The 16,440-nt window shown below is 39.6% G+C and overlaps 1 protein-coding gene across 50 annotated transcripts in view; it reads left to right on the top strand.

Annotated features, from left to right (window-relative positions):
* RIMS2 (regulating synaptic membrane exocytosis 2) overlaps positions 1 to 15,824 on the top strand; it is a 436,647-nt gene extending 420,823 nt beyond the window's left edge. For all 50 annotated transcript variants that reach the window (XM_048938982.1, XM_048938984.1, XM_048938989.1 and 47 more), the window contains 5 exons: positions 10,398 to 10,539; positions 11,403 to 11,515; positions 12,216 to 12,317; positions 13,791 to 13,930; positions 14,375 to 15,824. In XM_048938982.1, the coding sequence (XP_048794939.1) occupies positions 10,398 to 10,539; positions 11,403 to 11,515; positions 12,216 to 12,317; positions 13,791 to 13,930; positions 14,375 to 14,593 (716 nt within the window). In that variant the 3' untranslated portion in view covers positions 14,594 to 15,824. The remainder of the gene's footprint in view (positions 1 to 10,397; positions 10,540 to 11,402; positions 11,516 to 12,215; positions 12,318 to 13,790; positions 13,931 to 14,374) is intronic.
* Positions 15,825 to 16,440: the final 616 nt, after the last annotated feature.

Below are 16,440 nucleotides of genomic sequence, written 5' to 3'. Positions count from 1 at the left end.
AGTCACTGAAACTTAATAGAGGTATTAATAGGAAGAAATTTAGAAGCCATTTTTAGAACACCATGAACAAGAAGATACATTTGAGTGTCAGTTGATTAAAGAAGCCTTGGCATCCCAGCTGCACTGTGCTGAAGAAGCTGTGGCAAGACTGCAGTTCTCCAGCCCTGAGATGGGCACCAGCTTGCCATGAGTCAGCCAGGCTTACAGTCCAGGGAGCCGGAACTCCAGGGAGCATTTCCAACCTGATGATCAGTTACATGAGTCCTTCAAGTTTGTCCCTGTGTTTTTTATTTCTAAATGAGTTTATTATTTTTACCTGTGTTTAGCAAACACAGGTAAAATCTTCATCGTTGATTTACTTCTGCCTGTGCACACCCAGAATTATCACTTCATATGGTACCAGAGCAAATTAAATCTTTTACGAAAGTGTCAAGTTGTACACAGCATGTCACTTGCATACTTTGGTAGCTTCATTTATGATAAAGGGCACAGCCTGTATTGCAGAATGAGAATTGGCATCCAGTGGTGCTTGGAAAGGATTTACATATGGGACATGGTGAAGAGAGGTGTTGGGTACAGAGGGCAAATTCCAAAACAGCTCTTGAAGCATCTGAGCCTCATATTTGGTCTCTCAATCCCTGCTCTGTTGAGATTAAAGGAAATGCTGTCAGTAAATAACTTGGGAGTTTCTACTGTACGTGTTTGTGACATCCTTTTAGATGTCCATGTAGATGTAGTGCCAAGTTTTATGCACATAACAAGTTAGAAAGCAGTGGATTTGAGTTTACCAAACTTTCCTATGCTTGATTGGATAATGTGGTTGAGCAAGTGAATTCTTTTGGGTAAGGACAGGTATTCCATACAGAGAAACAAAAGCAGAGGCTCTGTTTGCGTGTGGTCAGTAGAAAGCCTGTGTCTGTTTTTATGAGTCGGACTGCTAACTTGGTACTTCCTCACATTACACCATGTCTATTGTTTGCTGTAATAAATTTGTGCCGCAGTTTCCTTTTCGTACTCTATTTACATTCACTTCTGCCTGGCATTTACTCTGGGGTGATGGAATATGCTGTTAAATGGCAGGTTGTCAGGACTGCAGCTATGGAGCTGCTGCTCATGGCAAGACCTGTGTGTAGAAATACACCCTCCAAGAGGGAGTATATTTCAATTTCATATTTTTGCCAAAACACTGAATTTTTGAATGGTATTGGAGCTGTGAGATTCAAGGGGAAAGTCAAATGTTTTGCAGGTGTTGAAGACAATTCAAGAGATAATTTACGATAATTTAAGACACAAATTAATTCAGAAAAAAAAAACTGGAAAGAATCTTGGTATCCCAATATGTTAGAAAAACAAAAGGCAATTGAGAAAAAAAGCCACAGAATGTTCTTCAGCCCAAGACAATCATGCCAAAAATAGCAAGAATGAGTTGTGTTAGCTGAGAAGATACATTACAGTTCTGCATAATGATGTCTACTATAAGAGATAACATGAATGTTGCTAGAGGGGTTCAGTGGGAACTGAAACACATTATATGCTGTTGTTTCCAGCTGACAACTATCTGGAAAACTTGCTAGAATTCAACTTGCTTGAACTGTTCAATCCCACGTAGATGCAAGCAGGAATATTGCCATTGATGCTAGTTAGTGAATGATCAAGACTGCTTTAAATGTACACTTAACTGTGTGGTTGAGCGCTGTTATTGGTTTCAGTGGCATTACTCACAGATTAATCATCTGCTCACTTGTAGAGCTGGAATAAAGCTGAACAGTTCCTGGATTCTGTTCTGTGGTTAGGCCACACTGTCCCTCCGGAGGTCCCAGTAGACAATAACAAGCAGACAATAATTTAACCAGAAATAGAAAATGGGGGAAGTAGTAACAATAAATTCATTAACGTGGTAATTATTAAAGTGAAGAGAATCCTGCACATGAAGTAGTTATGCTTTAAAATTATCCTCTTAAAAGGAATAAAGTAGTAGCAAGAATATCAGGCAGTGACGAAAATGAGAATAACTGCATCTTCTTGGGGGAATTGGCCTACTTTTTGGCCTTGCTGGTAAAGATGACCTTGTTTGTGTGCAGTGTGCATAGGCAGATTGAAAGTGGAAAATGAAGGAAAGGTGCACTGCCTTACAGAGGGGCTGCAAAAGGCAGAGCTTTAAGGACTGTAGGCTTGATTGATGCTAACAGACCAGAGACTGTTTACTGCTGATCTCCTGGCTCATTGGAGGATAAATCTGTATGACATCAAAATGTCCAGTAGTTTTTTTCATGCTTTCTGCTCGAGCACTGCACCAGGTCTGCCTCTCCATCCATGCTGTGGGACTGGGGTCTCCCATCCGTCCCACTCTTCTGGCTGACTCCAGGGCAGAGGCAGCACAGAAGTCATTTCCAGCAATTAGTTAGCCTTTTTTCAGTCCAGGTGGTTTTACCAGGTACTGTTTTGGTGAATGATGTAAATACTGAGGTGGATAAGACCTTTTAAATAAGAGGCATAGAAATAGCTATACTGTTGTGAGCAGAATAATGAAAGTGGCTGGAAAAAAGACACGTGGAATCTGGGAACTGGCTGGAAAAACTACAGAGAAAAGTGGAATAGATTGCGGAAGAATTAATGTTTGAAGTACAAACTGACTATATGATGGATATGCCCAGCAGAATTGTAATGCTGTATTTCTTCTACATTTGTTGTGTTTCTTTTCTGAGCTTTGGTTACTCAGCAGCATCTACCTGAACAGCTGACAGATGGCTCAGGCATGGCTGCAGCAGCAGCCACAAAAGTACAGTGTACAGCAGGTCTCATCCCTGGTGGTACTTCCATCAACCTGAAAAAGCCTTCTGACTTACATCTACATGCTGCAATTGCCATTTCTCAGTGGTAAGATCAACAGCGCAGTCAGAGCATTGCCATGCTGGGTTGCCACCTTTGCAATTCTGGAGCTAAATGTTTAACAGCAGTAGTTTGGAAATGGGTCATTACAGTGTGAAATGTCAGAGTTCTGGGAACTGTGGTTATTTAAATAATGATATTTGCATGGTACCATTACTCATCTTAGACAAAGCTAGGAGAAAGATCTGTTTCTAATTTGTGTAATCTCAGTAGCCATCCAACTACTTGGCATCATCTATCTCATTAAGTCCTAATAGAACATGTTGAATTGTTTCAGCACACTTGGTACATCATTCAAAAACGCTGCACAGATCCTTCTGATAATGGATGTAATGACTCTTGCTGTACTAAAAATAAAAAGGATTGAGTTAAAGAATGGCATTGCGAGTATTACTACATGTTTAGAAAATATCTCTCAATTCATATAAAATAAAAATTAAGAAGCTTTTATAAGCTTCTCATTATAGAAACCCTCTTCACTGTTTCAGAAGTTGTAATGTGCTCTTGGCACTACATGGAGTAACTGTTTGCAGTGAGTGCCCAAGAATGTTCATCATCCAGGAAACTGCATGTGCATGTAAACATAATGGTGTTGTAACTCGGAACTGCAGTTTTGATGGTTTATTTTTACTCATCCTTTGTCACTGGCAAAATCAAAGGCTGGGTTTAATAATTTCTTGTGGTGAAGTCGTGTACCTACACAGTGATTCCTAATGTAAATGTTATGTAAAATTAGAATGTAATACTACAAAATTGCTTGGTTTACTTATTCAGAATTTTAATAGCTTAGGGATTAGGTTGATTTCCTACTGCTTTGCACTTTTTGTAGTCATGTCCATTACTGTACAAGATGTACAAAACGGATAAAAAATACTACCATTTTGTTTTGACACTTCCAGAACACACACAAAGTCAGACCTGGTGGGTTTGAATTGCCAGAACACTCGTATCACCTGCCTAAGGGAGGGTACCTAAAATACTGTTCATTCAGGTCACTTGGTTCTTGGGGCATCGGAGTTTTCCATTGTTATGTCTTTGTGTTTGGTCTTCCAGCAGTTGTAAAAGGCTGTTGGCTGGTGGGTCCTCTGAGTACACTTGGAAAAGCTGTGGTCCTAACAGAAACAGACACAGAAACTTCTGCAACTGTGCTGGGCAGGCCTAAGTGGTCACGTACAGTTGTGTTTGCTGTTCTTCCTGGCCATGCAGTCAAAAAAAAAAGCAAAACATAACATTAATAGAGCTGTCCTGACCTCCTTATGAGCCAAGTAGGCAATTAAAAAACTATTAGAAATATTTTCTTTTATTTGCACATAAAATCAGAAGGTTATATTGTTATCATTTGAAAAGGGCAAGCTTAGTGTTTTGATTGTTCCATTTCAAATGTGCTTAGGTAAATATCCATCACACAAGAGTCATATCTTTTAATGAGATGCATGGATGTGTCATTAGTTCAGTTGGAAAGCTGTAAGGACTGAGTTAGAAAGTAAAAAGATAAAGCCAAAGATTTTCCCTCTAGAGGCTGCAGTTTCTGATGTCAGTACAAGGGATATGCAGGTGCAAAAAGAAACAGAGGATAGAAGTATCTTTTCTGAAATACTGAGGAAAGTTGGAATGTATGGAAACAGGAATTTGCTGCTTCGATTTGTACTGTAAAGTATTATACTTAAAAACATCCCCTGCCGTGTTAATGTTGCAGTCAAAATCTGTACTCAGCATCTATAAACCAGAGGAGCCAACCAAGAGTCTGCACAGCCGGTTTGCTGTTATATAGCCAGGTCCAAGTAACCAGCAGAGAAATGGAGGTGCCTGAGAGTGGCAGGAGCACCAGCAGTGCCTCTATGCTGCCAGGCAGGCTCCCTGAGACGGCTTTCAGCATGTGGGATCTCTTATCAGGGGTAATTTCTGGTTAAGGGAATGGCTGAGCAGCAAACCTCCCTGCTGTGGTTCTGTACGTGCATAGCTGGATCTCGAGGAGCAGTACCCAGCACAGGTATTGGAAACAAGCTGAGAGCTGCCAGAGGCACCAGTTTGGTCATTTTGTATGCAGTATGCTCGCCACTGATTCTGTATAATAATACAGGGGATACAGGAATTTTAGGAACATTAAGGTAATTGCCACTACATGGTAAATATGGCTCTTGTTAACACCTCAGTCATGTAAAAATATTACAAAAGCTTTTGTTAAAAAGCTTAAACTGATGCCCAATGCAGGCAAAAGTAGTTTTTATTTTCTGATGCTCTTAAACATTTGCTGAAGGGTCACTTAAGTCTAGCAGGAGAATGATCATGAACAGAGCAGGAAAATTAAAGTGGCAGAATATGACTTTGAACATTAAAATATGGGAGAAAATAAAGAGTAGGTGCCTGCCGTAAACAACAGCACTGGTTTGGAGCCGGGTGTGATGAACTGGCTTCACATCATTTGGCCACAGCAAGCAAGGGGCGTCTGTTCCACACTGAAAGTGTGACCAGTCTTGCTGTGAAAGGGAAGTAAAATACCAGCAAAGGATGCTGCAACCTGGTCTAAGCTTTTTATCCCATAAACAGCTGAGATTCATGGTGGCTGCTTCTTGAGTCCCAAATATGGGAATTCATTGAGAATGGAACCCAGAACCTTCTACATGCAGTACTGACCAGAAGCTCAAGTGGCAGTTTTGCAGCTGATTATTTCATTCAGTTCTCTCTTTCTTTCACTTTTTCTTAGGTACTGTCTTGTTAACCTTAATCTTAATTACCCATGCTTCCATTGTGACCAGAGCCAAGAGGAGGAAACAGAAAGGCACAGGACAAGAGTGAAAAAGTATTTTTTGACTAAAAATGAAAAACTAACAATAGTTCCCAAGAAATTTAAAAAGTCTTTTCTGATCAGAAGTTGCAAGGCTCTCTCTTTTGGCAGTTACTTCCTCCCATGCTGTAGGACAGGATTTTCTATAGGGCTTTGGGAGCATTATGCAGTCTCAGGCTGTTTAAGCCTAGGCTGTGTCAGACTTTGCCCAACTGGCTGCTTCCACTCAGAAGTGCATCCATACTGAGGGCAGCACTGCTTTGGGTTCCTACAGCAGGCCATTGCCATCCCAGTCTGAATTTCTCAGCGTTTTACAATCAGATATGCACGGGAAGAAGCAGCACAAATCCTCCCTTCTTACTTAAAGTGCAAAAGAAAAGTCCCTGGTTATTGCTACTCCTGGCACTGTTCTTTGGGCTGCTTGCATCATATACTGAGGAGAAACTTCATTGGGATGACTGTAACGGAACGCTTAACAAGCTGGTGGTTAGCACTGCTTTTGAGAAGCAGTAAGATGGGCTCAAATACTTACATCAAGGTGATGGTGGAATCTGGGTTTCCCATATCCTGCTTAAATTAGTACATCCTAATTCCATGTTGGCTATCTGGAGTCTGTGGGCGATGCAAGCAAAGAAACCAGTCAGCTGTGGTGCTTAAACAAGAGCTAAATGCCTGCTTCAGTGCAGACAAGACTCGGGCTGTGCCAGATCAAGAACTGTGTGTGGAATGGGACTCAGCAGCTACCCTGTCCTCTAGTCTTGGGTAGGATCAACTGTTCCTAAATAGACTTTTTTTTTTAACTTGTTCTTAACATGCCCAGAGCAATTTTCCAGATTCTTTTACTCTTGAAAAATGGTCACTTCAGTCTTCCTTCTGAGTTTACCTGAAAATACCGAACCAATTTCATCCAGCCTTCTTGCCGCAGTGGGAAGTGGCCCCCCAGGCACTAGAGTGTTTCTGAATCCATAGCTGCCCCATACTCCCTGCAAGTCCTGCAAGGAGATCCCATACCTGATGGAGACCAACATAGCCAGTTGGGATCAGCTAGGGCCAGCAGTGTCCTCTCCCAGCACTCTGCATCCAGCGCTTGCTGAGGGCAAGCTGAGGCCTTGTGTTTTCCCCCACTGGCAACAGTTTTCATCTGGCTAGATCCCTGCTCACAAAAGGTGATCCGTTCTGCTCACTGCAGATTGCAACTTGCCCCCATTTGATGTGGAAGATCATTTCAGGAGTGTCACATCCCTAATTTGCAAATGATTTGCACTCCAAGTTGTGGGAGCGAATAATTCCACATGTCATTTAGAAAATGTGGCCTGTGGAGTCTATTTGCAGTAACCACATTAGTTAAATTACCAGTGTGATTAACTGTAGGAATGAATGTGCTTTCATAAATGCCAGAACAATTATTTCTCATAATTTATTCCACTCCTTGCAATATGGCCATAAGATTCTGAGCTAGTGTTTTTCAGATAATATATTCCATATTTGCTGATGAGGACATAAGAGAAATTTCTTCTTTCTAGGGCTATTAGATTATACTAATTTGGAGAACATTTCCAGTGTTCTTCATCAGAGTTGAGTAAATTGTGAGAAAAATTATTTTCAGTTTAGGTGGTCAGCAACATACTTAGCAACAAAATACTCTACTCATTCTCTTATTTCTGCATCCTTTCATTTAGGAGGTGGGGAAGTGTTAAAAACTGTGTGAAGTGAATGTGTATGTATAAATACTTCATGTTTACACTCCAGACTGCCACTTTACAGTGGCACCAATTGCGTGTTTACTTCTTTGTCAGTGGCAGATGCATCCCCATGTTATTGATCTGACTAGGGAATGGCATCACCTCAGTAGGGCTCATTGAACTGTACGTTTGTTTTCAGAACTGGTTTTGTGAAATAATCTGTATTAGAAGAAGAACTTTTAAATATACTGTCTGTCTTCTGTACTTCTGTTCCTAGTTGCCATTTTGCTGTTAAAATCTTCAGTTCTAATTTCAAGAAACATCAACATCATGATTAGGAGTGTTATTGCTGAAAGGTCAGGTCTTTCTCTTTTGACGCTATCAGAGAGCTATGCCTTTTTCTGCTGAAAGCTTGAAAATAGTCACACAGTTTTATATTGGTCTTCCTTCAGTTCAGTATTAGAGTCGAAATTCCTGTGTACCACCTGCATTTATACTAAATTTGATCTACAGTGCACATTCAATTTCAGGCTGTAAACAAGTTGTGCCTTATCAGCTGTTGGCTTGCTTTTCTGTGAGCCAGAGTACTTATTTCATGTGGGAAAGGAATGCTGGATCAGAGGGATGCTAACAACAGCTGGTGAAACACGTGTCGCTGTGACTTGAATTGCAGTAGTTGTGCCCTAATTTCTCAGTAAATTGATACGCAACTTTTGTGTTGATTTTTTTCTGTGAATATTTTGCTAGGGTGAAGGCATGCAAAATTTTCATTCAAATTCAGAAAAAAATTCTGCCTTGCTAATTAGTGAAGGCTACTATATATATCATGTAGTCAAATTCTTATTGATCCCAAGCGCCCACATCTGTGAGAGATGATAGGAAAAGTTGACGAATCATGTAAGATGGAGTCATTCCATTAAATTTGTATAATTCACATCTACAATAATGAAATGAAAATGGCCACTGTTCAACAGGACTGAACAAAAATGAATGCTAAGCCATCCTACAATGGAAGGGTAACTTCCTGTAACAATACTTTAGTGAACAAAAGCATGGGGCTTCAGGAGCTGTGTCTCTTTCACATGTAACTGAAATGTAATGTACCTTCTCTACAAGACAGTGGTAAAAATTTTTTCAGGCAGTTTGTGGCAGTGTTTCTTTGACCTGAATGATCGGATTTTAGATCAACACTGGAACAGTGTTGGAAGTCAGCTGTCAGCTTTCATTAATTTAATACAAAAATTGGAGCAGTAGACACTTGGAACACTACAACCCAATTGTTGATTTCTGCCCTTTATATTCCATATGCCATGTTAGCTTTGTGTCTTTTTACTTGTATTCATTGTTTCAGATAATGGCATTTTCAGAATTAGTTGTGACATTGTAGAAGAAATAAAAATGATTTCACTCTGTTAGGTATGAAGGTAGCTGAAGATCTAGAGTAAAATTAGAGTTTTTGTTGTTATATACATGTACTGATTAAAAGTCATCGTAGAATCACAGAATCATAGAATGGCCTGGGTTGAAAAGGATCACAAAGATCATCTGGTTTCAACCCCCTGCTATATGCAGGGTCACCAACCACCAGACCAGGCTGCCCAGAGCCACATCCAGCCTGGCCTTCAATGCCTCTGGGGATGGGGCATCCACAACCTCCTTGAGCAACCTGTTCCAGTGTGTCACTGCCCTCTCTGTGAAAAACTTCCTCCTAGTATTTAACCTAAACCTCCCCTGTCTGTTTAAAACCATTCCCCCTTGTCCTGTCACTATCCACCCAGCTATTTCCCCTCCTGTTTATAAACAGCTATTTCCCCTCCTGTTTATAAGCTCCCTTCAAGTATTGGAAGGCCACAATGAAGTCTCCCTTAAATCTTCTCTTCTCCAAGCTAAACAAGCTCAGTTCCCTCATCCTTTCATCATAGGAGAGGTGCTCCAGACCTCTGATCATCTGGACTCATTCCAAGAGCTCTGCATCCTTTTTTTGTACTGGAGGCCCCAGCATTTTAAGGAATGTGTAGAAGTCTTTTAATGAGCAATGTGACAACAAGGCACAAATTAGCCTTTCGTAATACTTATATAGAAGTGTTTCATTATTGATAAATATTGAAGTGTATCCCATTTTTTGACAAGGGGCAGTGGGTTTTCAAGATGTTTGGAGTATCTGTTTCCCATCTCACTGCAATTCCCATGTTCTTTATCCAATCTGTATCCCTCCTTACTGGATGGGCTGGGATACGGTTGTTGAATACCTCAACCCACACTGCAGTCTGTAGGACAGAATGACACCAAGTGGGACTGCTGAAGTCTACAGCCCTTTCCTCTTGCAGTATGTCCTCTTACCTAAGCCAGCCCCAGTGTTCAGAGCTCCTCCTGAGGATGTGGGCTATCAGTCAGTGTGCTGGGTTTACAACTAAGATTAAGCTATGCAAAGCAGATGCAAATGTGACACTAGGAGGTGGAAATAGTTTCAGACTACGCTGCTGTCTTTTTTTATGCTAAATTAAAGCAGCAAGTGGAAGGAGAAGATTGGGAATACATAATAAAGAATGGGAAGGATCTTTGATTTGTTGTTTACTGTATCCTCACTAATGGATAATTGTGTCTGTAATTTGATTAAGCAGATAATGACCAATGCTTTTAAACAAAATAATTCAGCTGGATTAGAATGTTCCTCAGACACTGCATGTTTTGACATAATGGCAGAATTCTAATTGAATCACTAAGAGAAAACATACCCTAAACTGACTAGATTATGGCTACTGTAAATCTGGTTACCTCCTCAGCTAGACTTGGGTTTTGTGTATGCTGTCTGCTTTGAAAAGCTGCTGGTGACAAAACAAAGGTACTTTAAAAGGCACTTATGCTGGTGTTCCGACTGCTCGCCTGTTACTAAAATACTGATGTGTTTTAAGTGGAAGGTTCGGTGCAGGTCAGCAATCTGGCATCGACTGTTTCTGCAGCACGGAGTGGCTGTTCTCTGGCCATAGCAGAGATGTGCAGGTGGCCACGGTGTGATGGAGATGTCTCTTTTGTCTCTGCAGAGGCGGGGGGCAAGAAGCTGCGGAGCACCGTCCAGAGGAGCACTGAGACAGGGCTGGCTGTGGAGATGAGAAACTGGATGACCCGCCAGGCCAGCCGGGAGTCGACGGATGGGAGCATGAACAGCTACAGCTCCGAGGGAAAGTAAGCTGCAGCCATTGCTGTGGTCACCTGACATTTCTCTGCAGTGCTGATAGATGAAAGTGAGGTGAATGCTGTAGGTCCTGTTGAGTCAGAATCTTTCCCACAAGCTTGTGTCATTGATGGGCTGCATGGAGACCAAGCCCTAAGTTTCTTCTCGTGACCAAGAGAGCCTTCCATGATTCATAAAGGCAGTGTGAGGAATGTTTCTGCAGCTCCATCAAAGACACTTGGTGGGTCAGAGACACACAGTACAGTGTGTGCAGTGCTGTGGGTTAAACACAGGAAAATTGATTTCTCTGCTGAAAGCCTCTGCCTTCAAGAGTGCCTCCTCTGTTCTGCAAAGCCAAGAATTTCTAGAGTGAGCATTTCCAGGTCCCATTCACTGGAATAAAGAATTTCTCAAAGATTCTGCTAATTAATCCTGAATAATGGATGTGAGCAGACATATGAGACTGTCATATGTTTTAATTGTCCTGTGTCATGGTTTTCATAGAAGCCCAAGTTAAAGACCACTGAATGGCAGGTCCAAGGCTCTGCCCAGAACAGTCTTGTTGTGGATAGATCTTTTTTACTGGTATTCACAGCACTGAACAATAGACCTTTACTGGTATATTGTTAAACTGGTACTGGTTTGAGTTGCTGCGCTGTATGCACTTGAGATGGACATTCATTTATGATTCGTCATTACAAATCTCATTAGTCTTTTGTATTTTTCTTTTAATTGGTCATGTAGAAAATTACTGTTTTCTCAAGCAGTTGCTGATCAGATTGTAAGCAGCGTTACCAAAAATCTAGAAAGCTAACCAAAACAAAAGGCAAGTTCAAGAGTATTTACTGTTTTTTTTTTCCAATATTTTTTTCAGTTTGATTTTCCCTGGTGTGAGGTTGGCTGCAGACAGCCAGTTCAGTGACTTTCTGGATGGGCTTGGTCCTGCCCAGCTTGTAGGGCGACAGACCTTGGCAACACCATCAATGGGTAAGCATTTGTGTCCTATAAAGGTGATATACTGAGTCTGGTAATTAGAACATAGAAATTAAATAGATTCTAATTCTTAAAACAAGGATTTTCCTTGTGATTTTTAACAACTTAGTTAAGTCTATAGTTAAGAATTATATCCTGAGCCAAAGTAGAACATAGTTGTGGATTTTCGTAAGGATATTCAAAAGTAGAAAGATGCCTTGAAAAATTCAATCCTTTATCTGTTCTTCTTCAGTATTCCATTTTTTAAATGTGGCTATGAGACCTATTCTATCTTTGAATTACTTGAGTAGTATCGAACAAAAATACGGATTTAGGTGCAAAGTAGTTGTTATTGTCATGCCCACAGATTCTATACATTCAGAAGTACTTTTTCATACCTTTTCGTAAACTAGAGCAAGAGTGAAATGGTTCTACGCAGTTTTACAGAGCTGCTTTGTACTAATACCCTTGCTGCCTTCATGTCTCTGAAGTTCTTAAAAAAGAATGTAATTTGAAGTAGTGAGAGCAATGGAAAAGGGAGGTGAGATGTTATTGCAGGGCTCTTTCATTGTTTTATTGCATAAGTAGCAGTGAAGAGAATAGGTATTAAATTACCAAGTAGTATTCAAATCTGGATTGTACTTACTGGTGGAATTCAGAAAAGAGAAGTTGTCAAATACTCATTCTAGAATTTCTTTCTTTCTTTGCTTTCTAGGAGATATCCAGGTAGGAATGATGGACAAGAAAGGACAATTGGAAGTAGAAATTATCCGAGCCCGTGGCCTTGTTGTAAAACCAGGTTCAAAGACACTGCCAGGTAAGGAAGAAAAATCTTGGCACCATGCATGGAGTTCTACTGAAAAAAAGAGAATTCAAAAAAACTTTCCAACTTCTGAGGCTTTACAATTCAATTTTGGTGACTTTTTTTTAGCAAACTCATGTGTCAACAAATTACAATACTGTTCATTGAAATAGAGAAATGTACTGAAATGGTATAAAAGCATGGAGTACATACAGAAATAATTTTCAGCAGTACTTCAGGAGAAAAAAAAAATGGGCTGTTCTCTGCTACCAGAAGACACAAAAGTATTTGAGTAATTGCAAATGCATTCTTGGGAATTAGATAGAATTCCAGTACCGAAAGGGGAGCTAAAGACAACTGGAATGAGACTCTTTTTCACTATGTGAAAAAGACAGGATAAGGACAGGATAAGGTAATGTAGTGACAGGATAAGGAGCAGTGACTGTAAACTAAAAGAGCGTTCTCTTTTTAGATTAGATATAGGGAAAAAAAATTTATTTAGAGAATGATGAGGCACTGGCATAGATTGCCCAGAGGTGTGGATGCCCCCTCCCTGGAAGTGTTCTAGGTCAGGTTGGACTGGGGCTTTGAGCAACCTGATCTGATGGAAGGTGTCCTGCCTGTGGCAGAGAGGTTGAAACTAGGTGTTCTTTAAGGTCTTTTCCAACCCAAACCATTCTGTGGTTCTCTGGAAATAAGGTGTACACTGAAGAGGTGATATAACAATCTTGGAGATGAAGGGGGAATCAACAAGATGTGTGGAATAGGTACCTATTCTGAAAAGTACACCACTAGGTGATACTTACTCCTTATTTTATAATCTCATGTTCTGTGACATTCTATGAAAAGGACAATAGGCTGATATTTTTAGTGAGCTTTTCTGCTAAAATAAAAATTGTGTCAGAGTCTTTTCTTCTCTAATTTTCACTTTGTAGATTATTTAAATTATTAACAATTTGGAGCATTGATCCAAATTTCACTAAAGTCAATGCAAGTCATTCATTTACTTAACAGGCCTATTTTGCACACTGTACAGTCATATATAGGAATACAGGTTGCCCAAGGGGTTGTGGATGCCCCCTCCTTGGAAGCATTCAACGGCAGGCTGGATGGGGCTTCAAGCAAAGTGGTCTAGAGGGAGATGTCCCTGCCTATAGCAGGGGGTTGGAACTAGGTGATCTTTAAGGTCCCTTCCAACCTAAACCATTCTAAGACTCTATGATTCTATGAATATCTGATTTTTCCAGGTCAAAATCTGAACTGTTTTGTTGCAAAAAAGAACATATGAAAAGAAGTAAAGAAAAAAATAATACAAGGAAAAAATAAAGAAAATGCAGAGATTCTTTGCATGGTAATAAATTTTACTTTTGCTTGTGGAGATTTGTTCAAACAAGTTACATATCCAGTAAAAGGTAAAATTTAGCATACAGTGATAGAATATTGTAGCTATAATGCAAAAATCTGGACTTAGTTTTCTTTCTTTCTCAGCACCGTATGTAAAGGTGTATCTATTAGAAAATGGAGTCTGCATAGCCAAAAAGAAAACAAAGGTAGCAAGAAAAACGCTGGAACCGCTTTATCAGCAACTTCTATCATTTGAAGAAAGTCCCCAGGGAAAAGTTTTACAGGTAATTTGCATTGCTATTCTTAAACTGAGAACATCTCTTGTTCAGTTCTCACTGAGAAATTTACAAAAATCTTTCATGCTTCATTTGGCAAGTTTTACTGTTTCAAAGCCTTGTTGAGTACAGAAATACCAGAGTAACACCTACTGATGATTAGCAAGTAGAAAATGCTAGGAAAAAGTTAGCTATAGATTATTTTGCCTATACTGTCTGTGCTTCTTATCTCACTGGGCTTTCTTTGGTATTATGGATAACTACTCAGTTACTTCCCAGCTCATTTCTGCCCTGTATCTTGGTAATATATGCTGAACTAACCTGTATCATAAGTGGAATAGTTCCATCCTTACTATATTATAATTAAATAAAAGGAGGCACTTGAAGAATCAAGTAAGTTCTTGTCATTGTCACTGATTTATTTCTGTTTTCGTGTATTTCCTTTGCTAACAGATAATTGTTTGGGGAGACTATGGACGTATGGATCACAAATCCTTTATGGGAGTGGCGCAGATACTTTTGGATGAACTGGACCTGTCCAACATGGTGATTGGGTGGTTCAAACTCTTCCCCCCTTCTTCCCTAGTAGACCCAACTTTAGCTCCTCTCACCAGAAGAGCTTCCCAGTCATCTCTTGAAAGTTCAACAGGACCTTCGTATGCTCGCTCATAGCAGCTGTGAAACTGTTGTCATAGCAACCAGCGTTACAAAAAAAATAAATTACAGGTCGCAAACCCTGGTAACACTGCATGCTTAATGTTGTGTCTTCTGAGCCTGTTTCTAGGGCTACAACGCGATCCTGTGTTCTCAAGGAAGTTGCACACATTGTGCCCTACAGAAGGCCCTCAGGTGAAGGACTGAAGTCACGAAGAACTGATAGGTTTGGAGTTCAGGGACACTCAGTTTTGGTCCAATCTGAAGCCATGGACTAAACTAAAAGAATCAATCTGTTTCATGCAACAAAAGTCCTTTTCAATGGCATATCTATTTTGTTGCTCCTGTTTCTTTATCTGCCCTCCCCTCCTAAAGCTTGGTTATGCCACAGAAATGGAGTTACCCTCCCATGAAGCCATGTTACAAGTTGGTGAAATTGCAGACATTAGAAGAAAAGAAGAATGTAAAGGATGCTGGAAAAGTCAGCTGTCATTTGAAACAGTTACTTGAGATCTGAAAACTCTTCACACCAGAAAGGTTCAAGACTTAAAGTGGCAGGCTTCAAACATCCAGTTATAGATACAGTGAAACCCCAGATATGATGGACTCTGAAAAATTAAATTCTGTGGATATACTGTACTGTATGAAATTAAAGAAACTTTTTTGCATGGACACAGATTTAGCTGAACACTTAAATTATTTTCTTGGGGCTGCAACTTGCAAAAAAAAAAAAACAAAAGAATAAATCAGCCATTTTCAACAGTTTATATTATTTTTAAAAATAAATTTCACTAGTGCATGGTTTTAAAGGGAAGAGAATGCAACAGGGTGATACAAAGACACACCACGTTTATCATTCTTTAAACCAGTCATGGTCTGTATTTTTGCAGACGTATATTAAAAATAAAAAATAATTTCTAGCAAATATTTAAAATTCTGTTTATGTGACAAGAAATAAGTGTAATATACTAAATTTATTTAAATGTAAAAGGTACAAGCCTTGTAAAGTTCAACATAATGTGCAAATTGTACACTTCTTTTACCTCCTCCTTTCTCTCCTTCCAGTCTCCCTTCTTCCTTTCACTCTTTTCCCTCTCCACCTCCCACAATGATCATCATATTCTAAAATGGCTACCTTTTGACTTATTACTCTCTTATGCCCCATATTTGGTTTGAGGATTGCAGGTTGTTCTGCATTTCTGAATTATTTGAGAAAAATATTGTTTAAGAACTTTTTTTTTTTTTTTTTCAAGCATGTTGAAAAGGATTTTGCAACATGGCTTGGGAGTACATTAATGTAATTCAGCATGTATTTGATAAAAAAGATATTTGAACTTTTTGCAATTTATTGTACAGTGCATGGTAACTTATTTTCATTTTTTCTCACCTTCTAATTGAATTCTACAACAAAATACTGGATTCATGTGGCCATTGTAAGATGTCTTCAATAAATTTATTTTCAGCACCAGCATCATTCATTCAAGGGTTGAAGTATCATTTCTTGAAGGTTTTGGAAAGAGGAAAAACGAAGTAAATCATTGATTTTTAGGAGATAAATTTAAACAGTTTTATCTGCACTAAACCAAATTAATTGCTACAATCTTGAGATTATAAAAGCAGCAAAGATTACTAGTTCTTACAGTTCTGCTGTAATGTTCAGTTTTCATAAACTACATTTGTGTTGGCAAAGAGATAATTAGGTAATATCAGTCTGAAAATGTCAGTCTTTGGTTCGTCAATAGCCTTAAAGAAAGCTTATGGGTACCTCTCAGGCAGTTATTTGACACCATTACCAGAACCATCATTGCAGTCAACAGATCTCCAAAATCCTGGCTTTTGTAGCAGACAGTAACTGCCATTGGGTG

The sequence above is a fragment of the Lagopus muta genome, chromosome 3 (assembly GCF_023343835.1).
Source record: "Lagopus muta isolate bLagMut1 chromosome 3, bLagMut1 primary, whole genome shotgun sequence".
In the NCBI taxonomy this organism is placed as follows: domain Eukaryota; kingdom Metazoa; phylum Chordata; class Aves; order Galliformes; family Phasianidae; genus Lagopus; species Lagopus muta.
This window is presented reverse-complemented; position numbering and strand designations above follow the sequence as displayed.